Raw genomic sequence first — 18,663 nt, 5'->3', positions numbered from 1 at the left:
ATTAGCATTTCTCACAGTCCACAGACCCACCCACCCTTTTTGTGGTGGACTTCCTTTTGTTAACATCCAGTCCATCACCAGTTGCTGATCCTGCCTCAGGACCTCCTCTGGGACTGTTGGCAGAGAGAAAGGGGGATTCTGTGTGGCTTTGTTAACTTTGCGCCACTAGCGAGCCTCTCTTAGTTTGTGTGCTGTTAAATAGCAAGGGAGGAAAGGGGGAACCCTGCAGCGCCCCACAAGCCAAAGAGCATCCCGCAGTCTCCTGCTAAGACTTGAGGTGAAGGAGGAGAGTTGGATTTATATACTTCCTTTCTCTCCTGTAAGGAGACTCAAGGTTGCTTACAAGCTTCCCCCCCCACACACACACGCACAACAAACACCCTGTGAGGTGGGTGGGGCTGAGAGAGCTCTGAAGAACTAGCCCAAGGTCACTCAACTGGCATGTGCTGGAGTGCACAAGCTAATCTAGTTCATCTGATAAGCCTCCACAGCTCAAGTCGCAGAGCGGGGAATCAGACCCGGTTCTCCAGATTAGAGTGCACCTGCTCTTAACCACTGCACCACACTGGCTCTCTTGAGAGGCAGGGATAATCAAAGTGGCCCTGAGGGCACCAGTGTGCCTGCCCTTCCCTTGGCTGATCCTGTCTGTCCCCCTCTCCCTTCTGTTGCAGGTATCTTGGCGACGGTCGCTTCCACCTGGAGTCCATCATGATTGCCAATCCAGGAATTCCTGCATTCAGGTAACGCCTGTGTGTGCGATTCCCACCCTTTCTCCTGTCTTTCTGTGGTCCCAGGGCCTGAGTGGCGGATGGTTTGCTTCCCTAGGAGAGCCTTCACAGCTTATCCTGCTGATGCATGCTAACAGGGTGGGAAGAGGTTCAGATCTTTCCAATACTGCTTAGTCATATGCTACTGGAAAGATGTTCCCCTCTCTGTTGTGTCTCCTTGCCTTCTCTGTTGTGTCTCCATGCCTTCTAAGAGAGCCAGCGTGGTGTAGTTGTTAAGAGCAGGTGGATTCTAATCTGGAGAACTGGGTTTGATTCCCCACTCCTCCACCTGAGTGGCGGAGGCTTATCTGGTGAACCAGATGTGTTTCCACACTCCTGCATTCCTGCTGGGTGACCGTGGGCTAGTCACAGTTCTTCGGAGCTCTCTCAGCCCCACCTACCTCACAAGGTGTCTGTTGTGGGGAGAGGAAGGGAAAGGAGTTTGTAAGCCACCTTGAGTCTCCTTACAGGAGAGAAAGGTGGAGTATAAATCCAAACTCTTCTTCTTAATTGGGGATATTCCTTTTAGCTGTCCCGGCTGACAGCAGTAGTTTGATCTTTCTTTTTCGCCGTATCATTCCTAAAGTCGTCCAAGCCAGAAGCTTTTCTGATATCCTGTGGCAGTGGGTTTCACAAGTTAATGATGATTGGGTGGTCAAAGTATTTTGCTTTTACACGTATTGCATCTAAAGGACATGCATTTAACTGGATGGCCCCAAGGTTGTAGTGCTGGGGGGAAAGAAAGAGAATTTCTCACCTCCCAAAGTCATACACAATTTTTACAAATTTTGGTTATGACATCCCTTACTTCTTATAATAGGTGAATGAGTACCACCCCCACCCCAAATAAGGAAAGCATTACTTTTAAAACAGATACATGGAAGTGAAGCAATGCATTAATCACTAAATCACAGGGCTGTTCAGAGATGGCTACTCTCTTTGTTACCTATCCTCTATAGGTTGTAGTCCTTTGACTGAAGAGAAGTTAGAAGTCTGTTTATTTCCAAGTGTCGTGAAAACCTTTGTGTCTCAGCCGAAGATCACTCCTGTTTATCTGCTATGATTTATATTTAAAACCAATCTAATCATTCTTGAAAAGAGTAAATATGGAAAAATTAGTATGACACAAAATATACCTGCCTAGGTAAATAAAACCAGTAAAAGAAGAGGAGTTTAGATTTATACCCCCTTTTCTCTCCTGTAAGGAGACTAAAGGGGCTGAGAGAGCTCCAAAGGGGCTGAGAGTGGGGTTGAGAGAGCTCCGAAGAACTGTGACTAGTCCAAGGTCACCCAGCTGGCATGTGTTGGAGTGCACAAGCTAATCTTGTTCAGCAGATAAGCCTGCACAGTTCAAGTGGCAGAGCGGGGAATCAAACCCAGTTCTCCAGATTAGAGTGCACCTGCTCTCAACCACTACACCACGCTGTGCATACATAAATGCATATATGTCATTTTTGAGCATCAAAGAGCTTTCAGAAAAGTTAGTCTTACACAACCCACATCTGAGATATTCAGAGACGTTTTGGTGTGGTGATCTTATATAGTCCCAATTACGCGAAAAACACATGTGACCATACCAGAAACTTCCAATCCATCACTTCTGATGGAATGAGATAAACACTTCCCTGACCTTAGAATAAATTTCCCCCAGAAATAAATGCATCAGAACTGTGAACCATTAGATCAACTTGTTCAGAGATTTTTCTGGGCATCAGTCCATCTATTCAAAGCATCTCTGTATCCTGAGGATGGGACATCGAGTACACAGCTGAGAAAGCAAAACTTGTCCCGTGTTTTGCAAATCTGAAAACGAAAACAGACTGGCAGGCGTGCTGTTTGTTCAACCAATACCTCCACCAGACAAGAATCTGTGACGGCCCAGTCTCGTCTTGAACTGCAGATCTTCGGTTTTGTTTTTTTCTCAAGTCTTTCCCTTGGGTGGAATCTTTGCCTCCAACGGCGCAGAAGGGCCAAAGACAAGGAATGCCCTTGGCTTCCCGTGGCCCTTTTTGCAATGTTTCATTCGAAGCTGCCCCAAGTATGGAGGGTGTGGGACAAGAAGGAGGTGGAGGAGAAAGAGGAGGAGAGGAGGAGAAAGATGAAGACGAAGAGTAATAGTAGTAGTTTAGATTTTATATTCCCCTTTCTCTCCTGTAAGGAGACTCAAAGGGGCTTACAAACTCCTTTCCCCTCTCCCTTCGCTATGCCTCTTATCTTTGTCTCGCTGCCCCGGCCAAGGTCACTTACCCAGCAGATCTGTCAGCCAGAATTGGGGCAGTTGTACTAGAGAGGAGGAATGGGACAGGGTGGGAATTGTGATTGCGGTGAAACAAAGGTGTCTCTGCCAGCACTTTGACCATCTGTTTTGAAGCGATGGGCCATTTATTGGTGCCCGAATTGTAGCAGCTGTTGGAGAGGCACAGCCAGGATCTTGCATTTGGTGGAGTTTTGTGTTAACTTCAGAGCAGGTTGTGTGTGTGCAACTTTTTGGTCTTGATTGTCTCGATTTGCTCCCTTTCTCAAGGATGCTGTTAGCTCCACCAGTGAAGAAGGAAGAGATATGGATTCTGCACCCAGCTTTAAAGAGGGAGGTGAACAAGTTAGATCAGGGGCGTCAAACTCGCGGCCCTCCAGATGTTCATGAACTACGATTCCCATCAGTCCCTCCCAACATGTGGCCATACTGGCCATACTGGGAGCAGCAGTGGCGTAGAAGATTAAGAGCTCGTGTATCTAATCTGGAGGCACTGGGTTTGATTCTCCGCTCTGCCACCTGAGCTGTGGAGGCTTATCTGGGGAATTCGGATTAGCCTGTACACTCCCACACATGCCAGCTGGGTGACCTTGGGCTAGTCCAGGGGTCTGCAACCTGCAGCTCTCCAGATATTCATGAACGAAAATTCCCATCAGCCCCTGTCAGGATGGCCAAGTGGCCAGGCTGGCAGGGGCTGATGGGAATTGTAGTTCATGAACATCTGGAGAGCCGCAGGTTGCAGACCCCTGGGCTAGTCACAGCTTTTGGGAGCTCTCTCAGCCCCACCTACCTCACAGGGTGTTTGTTGTGAGGGGGGAAGGGCAAGGAGATTGTAAGCTCCTTTGAGTCTCCTACAGGAGAGAAAGGGGGGATATAAATCCAAACTCCTCCTCCTCCTCCTCCTCCTCCTCCTCCTCCTCCTCCTCTTCTTCTTCTTCTTCTTCTTCTTCTTCTTCTTCTTCTTCTTATTATTATTATTATTATTATTATTATTATTATTATTATTATTATTATTATTATTATTATTATTATTATTATTATACTGGCAAGGGCTGATGGGAATTGTAATTCATGAACATCTGGAGGGCCGTGAGTTAGATCAAACAAAGGATTTGAATGGCCCCTTTCCTAGCTGTAGTCCCCTGGTCAAATAAGCAGCTTCCATCGACTGTTTTGGAAGAAACACTCCTCTGTCCCCAATCCTGCTTTGCTTTAGGGAGCAGGCAAATTGTGCAATTTGGACTTTGGTCTCCCCCACTTCCCCCCGCTACTGTAAAATGACATGCAGAAAATCTCCCGTTCTTCTGTATATTTTAATGCTAATCTTTTAAACACACACACTCCCAAATCGGATGGTCTTAGCTAGTGATAGTGAACCTTTTGGGTTGGGTGTGTCAAAAAATTGGAGAATGCCGAACTCGACTCTGTTGGTGTGTCACTCCACCCCCCACCCCCACCCCCGAACAAAACAGAAACGATTCTTCACATATTCATTTATTTAAAAAATACGGTCCAATCACGAAGTCAAATAATTACAAAAATGTCTCAAACTCCAAACATGGGGAGTAGTTGTCAGGTGTTGGTGAACATTGGCGGGTCACCCAAAATGTTGTGGACGTGCGTGTGCTAGGTTCAGCATCACCGCTCTTAGTAGCATTGCTGATTCTGTTGGGTTTGGATAGTGGTACATATCCAGTGGCCAGACCCCAAATAATACAGATATCACAGTGACAGATCCCTTTTATGAACTCTGTGGAGTGGCCACGAATTCAGTAATTCTTTCATTCTGATGGGAAGTTGCGTGAGGCAGTCATTCCCAAGAAAGTAACTAATGAACGTGTCCCATCCAAAGAGGCTTCCTGTTGTATCTCTGCATGGTTGATTGTGCCGGTTTTGCATGACAAGTTACTCTCGGCTGGGGGCAAATCCTTCTGCATCATTACTTTTGGTATGGACTCATCCTGCTATTTCTCCCCATGCAACTGCAGCACAACTTGCTCTCAGAGGAGGCTGTCCGTTGCATCTCTGCATGCTGTGCTGGTTATTCGTCCAGCTGGATAGTAAATGAGTGTGGAAAGTTGCACGGTCGCTTCTTTTGCACGCAGCAAGTTTTTTTTCAGGTGTAAGTGTACCTCTGTGGTTTAATGCCAACATTAATTCCACAGGCAGGCATTTGGGCCACCCTGATCTAAGAGTTTGTACCTCTCCGGAAGTGGCACTGGGGAGGGGGGGGGAGCTGTCGCCTGTGTCAGCTGCAGTAGATGCCATTGACTCCCCTGAAATCTAAACATTTTGACAAGCACCTGCATAAGCGTTACGTGGAGCTCCCATTAAAGCCTCCAGCTGCTGCAGGCAGGGGCCATAAAACACCGTGATGAGGCTCCTGAAAGCCGATGAAATATCCGGTGCAGGGGCGAGGCCGGGCCCACACCTCGGAATCTGAATTTCTGAGTAGGCCATTTGTTACTAACAGGCAGGACAGCAGCTTTATGGGCTGGGGGGCGGCCCAGCCCGGGTGCTGCTTGATTAAAATTCCCTTTGTCGAGCCGCCAACAAATCACCCATTTCCCTGGAAGTGGAGGAGCTGTGAGAGTGGACCAGCGCAGCAGGAGAGCGTGTTGCAGCCTCCCTGGGGTGGGGGGCTGTGAGCTGGCCCCCATTTTTGCTCCCTAGAAACAGAAGAGTCCTTTGGCTGCAGCCGCGTGGCGTAGTGGTTAAGTGCTTGCACTGCCACTCACACGGTCAGGAGTTTGAGCCCCCTGTGGGTCAGATATCCTGGCAGCTGGCTCATGGTCAACTCAGCCATCCATCCATTTCTTGGTTGGTAAATGAGTACCTAGCTCATAGCTAGGGGGTGAAGAAGAAGAAGAAGAAGAAGAAGAAGAAGAAGAAGAAGAAGAAGAAGAAGAAGAAGAAGAAGATGATCAGTGAGTAAAAGCCACAGTAGCTGAAATGTTGAAGAAGAGTTGGATTTGTATCCCCCCTTTCTCTCCTGCAGGAGACTCAAAGGGGTTTACAATCTCCTTGCCCTTCCCCCCTCACAACAAACACCCTGTGAGGTAGGTGGGGCTGAAAGAGCTCCGAGAAGCTGTGACTAGCCCAAGGTCACCCAGCTGGCGTGTGTGGGAGTATACAGGCTAATCTGAATTCCCCAGATAAGCCTCCACATCTCAGGCGGCAGAGCTGGGAATCAAACCCGGTTCCTCCAGATTAGATACACGAGCTCTTAACCTCCTACGCCACTGCTGCTCCTAAAGAATAGCTGGGGAAAGCAGTGGCAAACTGCCCCACAAAAACGGCTTGCCTATGAAATCACTGCTTGCAGTGGTACCCCAGGGTCGGACACGACTGAAGGGGAAACTTTACCTTTACCTTTGCATAGGGGAGGTTGGACCCCTACAGAGTCCTCAGCTGCCCCAAGTTAATCCCTTCTGCTGTTCATACTGATGCAGTAAGGCAGGGATGTCAGAGTGGTGAATGAGCCACACCATTTAGGGTTGCCAAGTCCAGGTTGGTTGATACCCTGAGATTTGGGGGTGGAGCCTGTGCAGAGGGTGGGATTTGGAGAGTGGAGTGTCTTCAACAGTACATAACTCTTCACTTTACCTTACTTACTTTACTGGATTTGTTACCCAGCTCTTTCCTAACCAGAGCCGGCCTCAAGATAGCTTACACACCAATTCGTCCAAAAACTAGAGAGCCAGCGTGGTGTAGTAGTTAAGAGCAGGTGGGTTCTAATCTGGAGAACCGGGTTTGATTCCCCACTCCTCCACCTGAGCGGCAGAGGCTTATCTGGTGAACCAGATGTGCTTCCCCACTCCTGCATTCCTGCTGGGTGCCCTTGGGCTAATCACAGTTCTCTCTGAACTCTCTCGGGCCCACCTGCCTCACAAGGAGCTTGTGAGCCATCTTGAGTCTCCTTACAGGAGAGAAAGGTGGGGTATAAATCCAAACTCCTCCTCCTCCTGTTCTTCTTCTTCTCAACATCAATATTCCTCAACAATATTACTTAAACCATTAAACCATTAAAATGCAAATATAAACCATCCAATTGGCAACTAATTAGGTATCCACAATGGACCCATCACAGCCTAAAAACCATCCATCCCTGTCCCATCATAAGTCAAGTCACTGTTCAGTCGGGGAGGGGAGGGATAAATGCTGCAAAACGGTTGTTTTCTCCAGGAGAATTGATCTCTGTCACCCGAGGATCAGTTGTAGTTCCTGAAGATCTCCAGCCACCACCTGGAGATTATATACAGGAAAAGAAGAAGAAGAAGAGTTTGGATTTATATCCTCCCTTTCTCTCCTGTAAGGAGGCTCAAAGGGGCTTACAGTCTCCCTTCCCTTCCTCCCACACAACAAACACCCTGTGAGGTGGGTGGGGCTGAGAGAGCTCCGAAGAGCTGTGACTAGCCCCAGGTCACCCAGCTGGCCTGTGTTGGAGTGCACAGGCTAATCTGGTTCCCCAGATAAGCCTGCACAGCTCAAGTGGCAGAGCGGGGGAATCAAACCCTGTTCTCCAGATTAGAGTGCACCTGCTCTTAACCACTACACCACACTGACATTCTCATATTAGGAAGACCTAATATGAGATGGATTTACTCTATAACAGAAGACACAGCCCTCAGTTTGCAAGGCTGTTAGGGATCAGATGTTTTAGAGGACGTTGATTTGTTGGGTCACCGTGAGTCACAAGCAACTTGACCGCACTTAACACACACACACAGGCAAGGTGCTATTTTGCTCCAGTTTTGCAAAAACTCTTCTAAGGAGCATCCCTAGGCCATAGCTAAAATGCCACTGCCAAATGGATTTCAGCCATCTTCGTGCTGCAAAAAGATCTTATAAGAGACCGTGGGGCACTCCATTGTAGAAATGGCTGCCTTCGTGTGGGAGTTCTGTTAACTATTCTCGGCTTAAGCTATGTGGGGCTTTCCAGTTTCAAACCAGAACACATTCTAGGCCAGGGAAGTCAACACAGAATTGGCTAAGCCCCAGTTAACATCCTGACTACTAAATTCTGAGCTACGCAATATTGCCGAATGCTCTGCTCATTTATTTATTTATGCATTGGATGGATCTATTTTTGAAGTATCGAAGGCCCCAGCTCTGTTAAAAACACCCCAGGCGAGCTTGCGCAAAGTTATTAAAATGCGTCTGGATAAAAATAGGAAGGATTCGCGCTAAAAACCAAAAATGCAAACCAGCGGCATATGATCAAACTGACTGCATTGTCCACAACCCAAAACAGAGCAGTAAATATTTGAAATTGAGGCAGAACTCTAAAACGTAACAATATCGGGAACAGAAGGTGATGAGAATCAGCGTGGTGTAGTGGTTAAGAGCAGGGGCAGTCTAATCTGGGGAACCGGGTTTGATTCCCCGCTCCTCCTCCTGAGTGGCGGAGGCTTATCTGATGAACTAGATTAGCTTGTGCACTCCAACACATGCCATCTGGGTGACCTTGGGCTAGTCACAGCTCTCTCAGTCCCACCTACCTCACAGGGTGTTTGTTGTGAGGGGGGGAAGGGAAAGGAGATTGTAAGCCCCTTTGAGTCTCCAAACAGGAGAGAAAGGGGGAATATAAATCCAAACTCTTCTACCAGGTAGGCCAAACAAGGAAAAGTCCACAACTCAGCAAAACAAGCAAAGCTTTTCCCTGGCGCCTTGAAACTTAACAAACTTGGTCCCAGGTGAACTGTGACCAGTAGGGAATTCCAAAACAGGCACTGTTGCTGGCCCCAATTCACTACCCATGGGAATATTCAGAGCAATACTGGTGTAAAGGCAATCTTGCATGAGAGCAACTAGTCCTTTACATTCCTTGGTCTACTGTTCAGTAATTAAGAAACAGGAACCAGCACTTCACAGCTTGCGGCCAGTATGGTCCTTTAACCCCTGACAAGCTGTGTTCTTTCTTTATGCCTGTCAGCAGCCTAGCTGCCACCTTCTGAGCCAGATGAAGTTCCTGAGCTGTCTCCAAGGGCAGTCCCACAGGGAGCTAATTACAGTAGACAAACCTGGATGTAGGTGGTGCATGGAGAATTGTTCAGGTCCTGCTTTTCAAGGCAAGGCCACAGGTGACGCACCAACTGGAGGTTGGTTAAAGCTGCTACAGAATCCAAATCTAATAGTACCCCAAAGCGGCAACCTTAGTTTTCTAGGGTACGGCATCATTTAAAGAAAGGCAGCATCACCCTAGGTTTTTGTTGATCAAGATTCAGTTTATCTAACCGGGTTTCAGAACAGTTGACTCTGTTGTCTGCATATTGATGGCACTTCAGTCCAGATCTGTTGACAAGCTGAATGACTCTCTGCAGTGCCATCTTCTGATGCTATCCAGACAGGGCTGTAAACAGTGGTGGGATCCAAAAATTTTAATAACAGGTTCCGATGGTGGTGGGATTCAAACAGTGGCGCCGCCGCACACATGCACCTCCAGTCCCTATTGGGCAGGGAGGTTGCTTCTCGGCACTCAGAAAAAATTAGTAACCACTTCTAGAGAAGTGGTGAGAACTGGTTGGATCACACATCTGGCTGGAAACACTGGGATTTGATATTCCTGGTGCACCTTTGGTTAACCGGCCAGAGGAATATCGTCCCTGTATCAATATGGAAAGCTGAGGACAGAGGGTGAATCAGTGGAATCAACAGAAGAACCATTGCAAGATCATAGCTTGAAGATGCCAGCCACAGATGCAGGTGAAACGTCAGGAGAAAAGGCTACTGGACCACGGCCATATAACCCGGAAAACCCACAACACCCTAGTGATTCCAGACGTGAAAGCCTTCGATAATATAAGGTCATATCTGTTCTGTAATCACCTTTCCTACACTGATAATTATTAAATATTATAAATAATAGTTCAATGATTTAAAGAATGTATATACCATTTTCAGAGTGCTTCACATCCATTCTCTTGTAATCTTTACAACAGTCCTGTAAGGCAGGCCAGCCGGCATCATTTACACCCATAATGCAGATGAGGAAGGGGGACTGTGATTTGCCCAAGACCACATAGTGAGTTTGTGGCAGAGGCAAGGTTTGAACTGGAGACTAGCTTTCTTAGCCATGACAGTCCTACTAAACCTTCATTCTGACTCCCTCCAGTCTAAATTGCACAGAGAGATCTATGTGTCGCGGCACAGATTTTTGACCTCACCTCAAATTGTTGGTCTGCGTGTGGGTCCTACAAGGAAGCTGCTTGTGTGTTGGAGGGATGAAAGTAATGCAGTGATGTACTGGGCCTAACCACCACCACCCCCAGCTCCCTGTCTCCCACTTATGGGACCCTGTGTACCACTTACAGGAGCCAGCAGGGAGGCCGGGGCTCAGGGCCAGGGCTCGGACGGGCACCATGGCGGCAGGCCAGCTCCTGGGCTGGCCTGCAGCCAGGCCCCGCCCCCAGCCTCCCTGAAGGCTGCCTTCTGCTGTCCCCACACCTGCTGCCTCCTGCTGTCCCCACACCTTGGGGAGGGCAGGAGCCGACCTGCAGGGAGGCCGGGAGAGTGGGGCTCGGCAGTGGTAGGCCGGCTCCTGGCCTCCTTGAGGGTGGGGGCGGGAGCTAGCCTGCAACTCAGCCAGCAAGTGGCACCCCGGCACGGGGGGAGCTGCCAGTCACCAGATGGGTCTCCACACCATGGGAGAGGCCAGATGCGGGGACCTGGCTGGCACCCAGCACCCCCCCCCCCCAACGAAACATCATGTGCCCAGGAACATGGGATACCCCATGTCCCCATTAGCGGCACACCACTGAAGCAGTGTGGTGCAGGGTTGGAGCAGTGGCTGTTGTGTGTGAGAGAGAGAGACACTGGCGGTTCCTCTTTGGAGAGGAGACCAATGCCTCTGCCTTTTTGTGTTGCAGGTACGATCCCTACAGCAAGGTCTTCTCACAAGAGTGCTATAACCACGAGCGCATGCAGGATTTGCGCAAGGAAGCCGTCCGCAAAGCATCCCGTGCCTCCAAGTGGGGACTTATCCTGGGGACCTTGGGGCGCCAGGGGTCCCCAGCCATACTACAGGTGAGCTGCTTTCCGATTGATTCCTTTTAAAATTAGTACCCTTCCCAACGGGGACCCAAAGTGACTTACACTAATGCTGTCCCTTTGTCTGTGTAAGAGCCTGTTACTCCAGTCAATAATTGAGACTCAGTATTGGTTCAATAGCTTTATTGAACAGCCTTAGCTGCAAAAAGCCAGGTTCTCCCACTCCATCTAGAACGGGGGAGGGGGGGCAACCTATGGCACTCCAGATGTTCATGGACTACAATTCCCATCAGCCCCTGCCATCAGCCCCTGCCAGATGTTCATGGACTACAATTCCCATCAGCCCCTGATCTAGAGGTATGCGCTGGGAGGAAAGAGGGCTCTTTTTGCAAACGTAATAAGGCGGTAAATGTGTTAAGGGCTGAATAAGCTGTGTGTGCCCCTCCCCCAAGCAAGGGAGCCTCATGACTTAGTTGGGGGCATTCTCCCTACATCCTTTCCTTCCTCTCTAGGCCCTCTCTGTTGCTTCTGGCCTGTCCCTGAGGCAGTTTTCCAAAGCCACAGTTGCTGGGCAGCTGAGTATTCCTGTCCCTGCAATTCTAACTCCCTTGTCCTCTTTTCTGCAGCATTTAGAGTCAAGCCTCCAAGCCTTGAAGCTCCCCTTCATCCGGCTTCTGCTCTCGGAAATCTTCCCAAGCAAACTGCAGCTCTTTCCTGATGTCGAGGCGTAAGTTCTGGGCAAAAGGTCTTCCCACGGGTGGGGAACTCCTCCCCTAGGATTGCCACCTTCCAGGTGGGGCCTGGGGGGTCTCCTGGAGTAACAACTAAACTCCAGCCTACAGATATCAGTTCCCCTGGAGAAACTGGTAGCTTCAGACTCTATGGTATACCATAGATCAGCGGTCCCCAGACTGCCATAGTGCTTGCTGACACTTTCCTGCTGTCCTCCAGGTGTTTTTTAGGAAGCAGATGGAGCTATTTTGCCCAGCAAGGCTTCTGATTGACTATTGGAGATCTGCTTCGCTTTGCAGATTTAAAAAAAAACTTTGTTTTGGTAACAGCTGCCACCACAGCACAAAGCTCTGCATTGTGCTACGAAGTTAAGCTACTGCTACCATTTTGTGGCTGGCTCCGCCTCCTGCAGCAGCCATTTTGTGGTGGCCATTTTGTTAACTTTTTCAAGCCCTGTTGACATACCGGTTGCTTCCCTCCCCCAGGTCAAGGACTGAGGGACACCCCCCAGCCCTGAATTTTGCTGCCAGTGCCTCGGCAGCCATGCCTGGGCTTCTGTGTACAAGAAGAAGAAGAGTTTGGATTTATATCCCCTCTTTCTCTCCTGTAAGGAGACTCAAAGGGGCTTACAATCTCCTTTCCTTTCCCCCCTCACAACAAACAACCTCTGAGGTGGATGGGGCTGAGAGAGCTCCAAAGAACTGTAATTAGCCCAAGGTCACCCAGATGGCATGTGTTGGAGTGCACAAACTAATTTGGTTCCCCAGATAGGCCTCCGCAGCTCAAGTGGCAGAGCTGAGAATCAAACTCGGTTCTCCAGATGAGAGTGCACCTGCTCTTAACCAGTACACCACGCTGGCTTATAAGACATATAAGATTCACTGGTTGCTCTTCTCACAGGTGGGTGCAGGTGGCCTGCCCGCGGCTCTCCATCGACTGGGGAGAGGCTTTTGACAAACCTCTGCTCACACCCTATGAGGTGAGCTTATTGTGTCTGTTTCTGATAATCCATCTGAGGGAAGGGGATCGGCTGCAGCACCCTCCATGCATCCTGGCCTCCTTTTCATCTGGCCCAAAAGCTGAGGGCTCGCCAAGTTCCAACTGAGGGAGGGGGAAGGGACAAGTGATGTCTGAGCTGTTATTTGAGCCCAGGCTGGTTATTGTGAGAGAATCCACGCACCTGTGCTTCAGAGCTCGGGACCAGGGTTCTAATCCACATTGCTGGGCCAGGTCGAGGCCTGCCCCACGGTCTTGCCATGTCTCTCGGAAAATGCTGGCACCTTGTAACTCTAGCTTGGGACTTCATGGGAAAGGGCTGTTGCTGAGGAATTTGCCAACCCCCCTGCTTCCTTTCCCAGGCTGCTGTTGCCCTGAAACAGGTTCCATGGCAGGAAACCTACCCCATGGATTTCTATGCCAGCGAGTCCTTGGGACCCTGGACGGCGAACCACAGCTCCCACTGCCCCCAAAAGAAGAGCACCGTCATCAAAGAGGTGAGAATCACAGGCATTGTATTGTCGAAGGCTTTCACGGCTGGAATCACTGGGGTGCTGTGTGGCTTGCAGGCTGTATGGCCGTGTTCTAGCAGCATTCTCTAGAACACGGCCATACAGCCCGGAAACCACACAGCACCCCAATCACAGGCATCTTTGCAGGCGTGGGTCAGGGAGAACTGAGCCCGCCTTGGCCTCCTCCCTCCCCAATCACAGGTTGCGGACCTGGCCTGCCTGCAGACAGACAGGGGAAACTCCCAATGCAGCCTCAGCCCAAGCTCTGCTGTAGGGCTCCTCCCTGCCCTGCTTCCATGAGGCCCTTCTGATCAGAGACGTTGAGAGCAAATGTCATGCTATTTCACATTTGTTTCTTGATAAAGACAACTTTTCCCTTGATTGCAAGGTCTAACATTGCGTCAATCTGTATTTCTGTAACTATTACGAAGCCTTGTAAGATCCAGAGCCTTTGTCCTTTTGATAAGCTCCAGGAAAGAACATATCCTGAAATCAGTGTGTAAAGATCCAGCAAACCTTCTAGCGTAAAACTGGTGTATTAATTTCTAACCAAAACGGCGTGGTGATCAGAAATACCCATAACGCGCCACATGACTGGAGCCTCGTCTAAAATGACCGAGGGATTTTCCAAAACGTGCAGATAGCGAACTTCACCTCATTAGCATCATCCTTGTTTCTGATCTGGCCGTTTGCAGTTTGAGTAATGTGTCTTTTCAGTAGAGCTGACTCCAGTAGGCTCAGAAAGGTATAACCCTGCTTAGTATAGCATTGTTCATTATTTGTCTATATAGATTTGGGGTGGGGGTGGGGTGGGGAGTGTGATGGAGAGAAGAGCCAGCAGGCCTCGTTCCGGTCAATCCTTGGTCTGACTTGCTGTTCTTCTGAGCTCCTTTGGGGAGTACTGGGTGAGTCTTGCAGCTTTAATGGCACGTTAATTTAATGCTGTAACGATAATTAGAGGAGCATCTCCTTTGCCCAATGGAACGGTTCTTGTTGAATTTAAAACACAAAACACACCCACATACCACAGCTATTTGCATCCAAGGCTGTCTGCTGATTGGTTCATTAATCATCCGACTTTAAAGTCAATTAAATAAACTTGCTTATCACTGTACCCACCACATTGGCACAGATTTCAGACTGCCAACGGAAGCCTACAATCTAATAAAACTTTCTTTTTTCATTCCATATTACATTAGAGGGAAAAATTATGAGTGTGCCATTTAATCTCATTCCTGTCTATTAAAATTTGCTCCCACCAATTAATCAACCGAAGCTTTAGTTCAGTATTTCTCAAGACTTTTGATACCTTTTTGCATAATTTTTTTTCCTGCATTGAAATGGGAGGCACGCTTTGCTTTGAACACTCAGGAAGGCACATAAATATTTCCCCGGGAAATGGGCTGGCATGTCTCCCCCTTGCAAAACCAGGAATGTTTTGCCTTATTTACCTGTTTTTAAAAACGTGTACGTTACCTTTCAAGAGTCCAGCTCCAGGTCGCCTACAAAGGTTAAAAACAGTACAGTAAAATCATAAAAATGTAAGAAATTATGAGCGGTGCATTAACAATTAAGTGCTGTCCGGTCAAAACAGATTTATGGCAACTCCTTGGAATGTTCAAGGCCAGAGATGAGCAGAGGGGCTCTGCCAGTGTCTTCCTCTGCATAGAAACCCACATCTTCTTGGTGGTTTCTCATCCAAGTACTAACCACAACCGATCCTACTTAGCTTCCAAGCTCTGACAAGCATGTGTAGTCTGGGATGTTCAGGCTGCTTATGAGTAATACGGCAGCCATAAAAACTAGCCAGTGCATTAAAAAGCATTATAATATTCAGCAACGTCTCCCTTTGCATGGTCAGTTGGCATTCAAGGTAGGATAGAGTTTTCCCAGCAATGGAAATGGTTCTGGGATTCCCCCTGGCTTATCTGTTATAGTTACTGGAGCACCCTTCTCAAGAAGAGGGATCCTCCTTCCCTTGCACAGAAATCAGGGCTCTGCAGGGCCTCTTTGCCCCTGAGCGGGTTTGTTGCATTCAATGGAAAAGCATGGAGCCCTTCTGTCTTGGCTCGAAGAAGAAGAGGAAGAAGAAAAAGAGGAAGAAGAGGAGGAGGAGGAGTTTGGATTTATATCCCCCCGTTCTCTCCTGTAGGAGACTCAAAGGGGCTTACAATCTCCTTGCCCTTCCCCCCTCACAACAAACACCCTGTGAGGTAGGTGGGGCTGAGAGAGCTCCAAGAAGCTGTGACTAGCCCAAGGTCACCCAGCTGGCGTGTGTGGGAGTGTACAGGCTCATCTGAATTCCCCAGATAAGCCTCCACAGCTCAGGCGGCAGAGCTGGGATGGTGGAGAGACTGGCCAGAGCAGAGATTTCAAACCAACTCTAGAGTTTGTAGGTCCAAGCAGGAAACATAGAGCAGATCTGTCTTTCATCCCAAGTGGTTTGCCACAATGGGATAGAAGAGGTGACTAATTAAATGGTTTGCTGGTTTAACAGCTATTCAGAATGGGCCTGTACTGCTCTTGTTGATAAAGATGGGTGCCACTGTTTCTAAACAGGGTAGCTCTTCTGCCTCAAATTATAAGCAGAGGAGCCCAAACTCCTTGTCCTTGCAGAACAGACTTCCAGAATTGTTTCTAATGTTGGAGGAGGGGTAGTAACAGGGTGGGATTCATAAACCCAAGGGGCGGCGGCCACGAGGGAAAAAGAGAGCCTGTTTCCCTACCATGGTGTCTTCTGATTGCAGGTGAAGTTGGCAAAGGCTACATTGCCTGCAAGGTTGAGCAGACACTGCCAAGAGGAGGAAGAGTCAACACCACCATCACAGGCTCCGAGGCCTGGCTTAGCATGTCCATGCCCTCAGCTGTCGAGCAAGGAAGAGAGCAATAGCCCTGCACTCTGAGGAGAAGCAGCCTGTGAACTTTAGGAGGCAAGAGCCAAGGCATTTCTGGAGGGGCCCCTGGAAAACGGGGAGCAACAGCAGCAGATGATGATTTTTCTGTCCCATGACTCTTTTGTGCCCAGGAGGGCCTGAACTCAGCTTATATTCAGGGCAGTGAAAGGGGGAAGGAAGTTCCCTGTTCCTATCCCTTGCAAGCAGAGATGTCTTGTGGGATGTGGGGAATGATGCCCGGATGGAATTGAACTACAGGTTGTGGGCAAAACCTTCCCATTGCTTGAGGTTCAGAACCTGAAAGCTCTATGCCTGCTTTCCTGTGTACTTGGCAGGGGCAACGGCCACAGAGTGGATAGGCCAAGACAACCTCTTCGTGTGCTGCAACCTCTGACAACTGGTACAACTTACAATATATCTTGGGCAATGTGATTATTGTATAGAGAGATCTACTATTTACACTATGCCCAATGGCTTAAAACAGAAACATATACACAGATATGTATATGCTCTATTAATGTGCAATAAAGGGCCTAAAACATACAAACATTTACATATATACAAACATTTACATATATACTAATTCCTGTGTTGTACCACTTGTTTTAAATCACCAAAGTCCATAAAAGGAATATGGATTTTCATCATATATCTTGAATGTCCACAACTTGTAGGGAATTTATGCATGTCCCAGACCAAAATTATACATGTTCCAGACCAGAACCCAAGCCACGGTTGTGCGGGGTTTTGAGTTCTTCTTCAGTGGTGCTGGAAGTTCCAAATCTGGCTTGTCGGGAGTCATTTGAGGGGATATTTATCTTGGTATTTTGCCCACCGCATCCCTATACCGACAGCATTAATTGGTCATAATTTGCAGTATGAGAACTGGACGTAGCAGGGACTTGTGGCCTGTCTCTCCTGTACCTTTTACTTGCCTTAGCCAAAAATTTAGCTCTTGCAGCTGAGGGGCCTTTGGTATCTAGCAGTTGGGTTTCCCCTGCTGCAGCCGACCTAACCAGATCTCCTTTTCCTCCCCAACTAAATGGGGAAGTGCATACCGGTAACTTCTGTCCTCCCTGGTGCCAGCTGGGTCAAATGTCCAGTGGAGATGACCGAAAGAGAGTCTTTGGGGAAGGAGAGGGGACACATTCCCCGAAGGCAAAGCCAAACTTTTTGAGGACTAGGACTGGCCAAAAATTAAGGGGGGGTGGGGGGAATAGGTTTGTACCAGGGAATGTTTTCCCTCTTCAAAGACAATGAAGCCAGAATAATTAACTTTGGTTTTGGCAGAACATTAGTTAGTGTGGGGGAGTGGGCCGTTTAAATAGTATAGGTATTATTTCTTTCCCACCTCAGTAAATTTTTATTAATGAAAGAATGTGGATAATTTATAATAAAGTAATTGCTTGTATCCTTCTTGTCTGAATTATTCCTAAATCTAAAAAAAAAAAGCTGGTGTCCAATTATTCTAGTTTTATTTTATTGGCGACAGAGCATTCAATCCACCGTGCTTGAAAACTTTATTTACTTAGTGACCTTGAACCAGGCACACTGTGTTCAGTTCTGGTCGCCACATCTCAAAAAGGATATCGAAGAGATACAAAAAGTGCAGAGAAGGGCAACGAGGATGATTGAAGGATTGGAGCACCTTCCTTATGAGGAGAGGCTGCAGCGTTTGGGACTCTTTAGTTTGGAGAGGAGACGTCTGAGGGGGGAATGTGATTGAAGTCTATAAAATTATGCATGGGGTAGAAAATGTTGACAGAGAGAAATTTTTCTCTCTTTCTCACAATACTGGAACCAGGGGGCATTCATTGAAAATGCTGGGGGGAAGAATTAGGACTAATAAAAGGAAACACTTCTTCACACAACGTGTGATTGGTGTTTGGAATATGCTGCCACAGGAGGTGGTGATGGCCACTCACCTGGATAGCTCTAAAAGGGGCTTGGACAGATTTATGGAGGAGAAGTCGATCTATGGCTACCAATCTTGATCCTCCTTGATCTCAGATTGCAAATGCCTTAGCAGACCAGGTGCTCAGGAGCAGCAGCAGCAGAAGGCCATTGCTTTCACATCCTGCACGTGAGCTCCCAAAGGCACCTGGTGGGCCACTGCGAGTAGCAGAATGCTGAACTAGATGGACTCTGGTCTGATCCAGCAGGCTAGTTCTTATGTTCTTATGTTCTCAGCCTAATGTACCTCGCAAGGTTGTTGTGAGGATGACATGGAGGAGAGGCAAATGATGTAAGTTCCTTTGGGTTCTCATTGAGGAGAGAGTGAAGTACATAGTCGTAGCTGAAGATGAAGGACAGTTGAAAGGGTCAATGCTGGGTTCATGGGAAGGAGAGAAGGAAACATGAGGATATGGGATTTGCCAGGAGGGGGAGAGGAAGTAAACATGGTTGGAAGATAAAGGGGAAAGTCAGGTAGCCCTTGCACCTGAGTCAGTTTTTCCTGGGAAGAGGGAAGGCTAAAGACAGTGGGCAGATAAAGTCTGGTAGGGTGAGAAGGAAGTAGA

At 48.3% G+C, this 18,663-nt stretch overlaps 1 protein-coding gene across 1 annotated transcript in view; it reads left to right on the top strand.

The window, feature by feature from the left end:
• The window catches only part of DPH1 (diphthamide biosynthesis 1), a 59,978-nt gene extending 42,423 nt beyond the window's left edge, over window positions 1-17,555 (top strand). Inside the window, exons 7-12 of the mRNA XM_048519472.1 lie at window positions 672-740; window positions 10,890-11,046; window positions 11,637-11,737; window positions 12,643-12,721; window positions 13,101-13,235; window positions 15,998-17,555. Coding sequence (XP_048375429.1) covers window positions 672-740; window positions 10,890-11,046; window positions 11,637-11,737; window positions 12,643-12,721; window positions 13,101-13,235; window positions 15,998-16,153 — 697 coding nt within the window. The 3' untranslated portion in view covers window positions 16,154-17,555. The remainder of the gene's footprint in view (window positions 1-671; window positions 741-10,889; window positions 11,047-11,636; window positions 11,738-12,642; window positions 12,722-13,100; window positions 13,236-15,997) is intronic.
• The last annotated feature ends 1,108 nt before the right edge of the window (window positions 17,556-18,663 follow it).

The sequence above is a fragment of the Sphaerodactylus townsendi genome, linkage group LG16 (assembly GCF_021028975.2).
Source record: "Sphaerodactylus townsendi isolate TG3544 linkage group LG16, MPM_Stown_v2.3, whole genome shotgun sequence".
NCBI lineage: Eukaryota > Metazoa > Chordata > Lepidosauria > Squamata > Sphaerodactylidae > Sphaerodactylus > Sphaerodactylus townsendi.
This window is presented reverse-complemented; position numbering and strand designations above follow the sequence as displayed.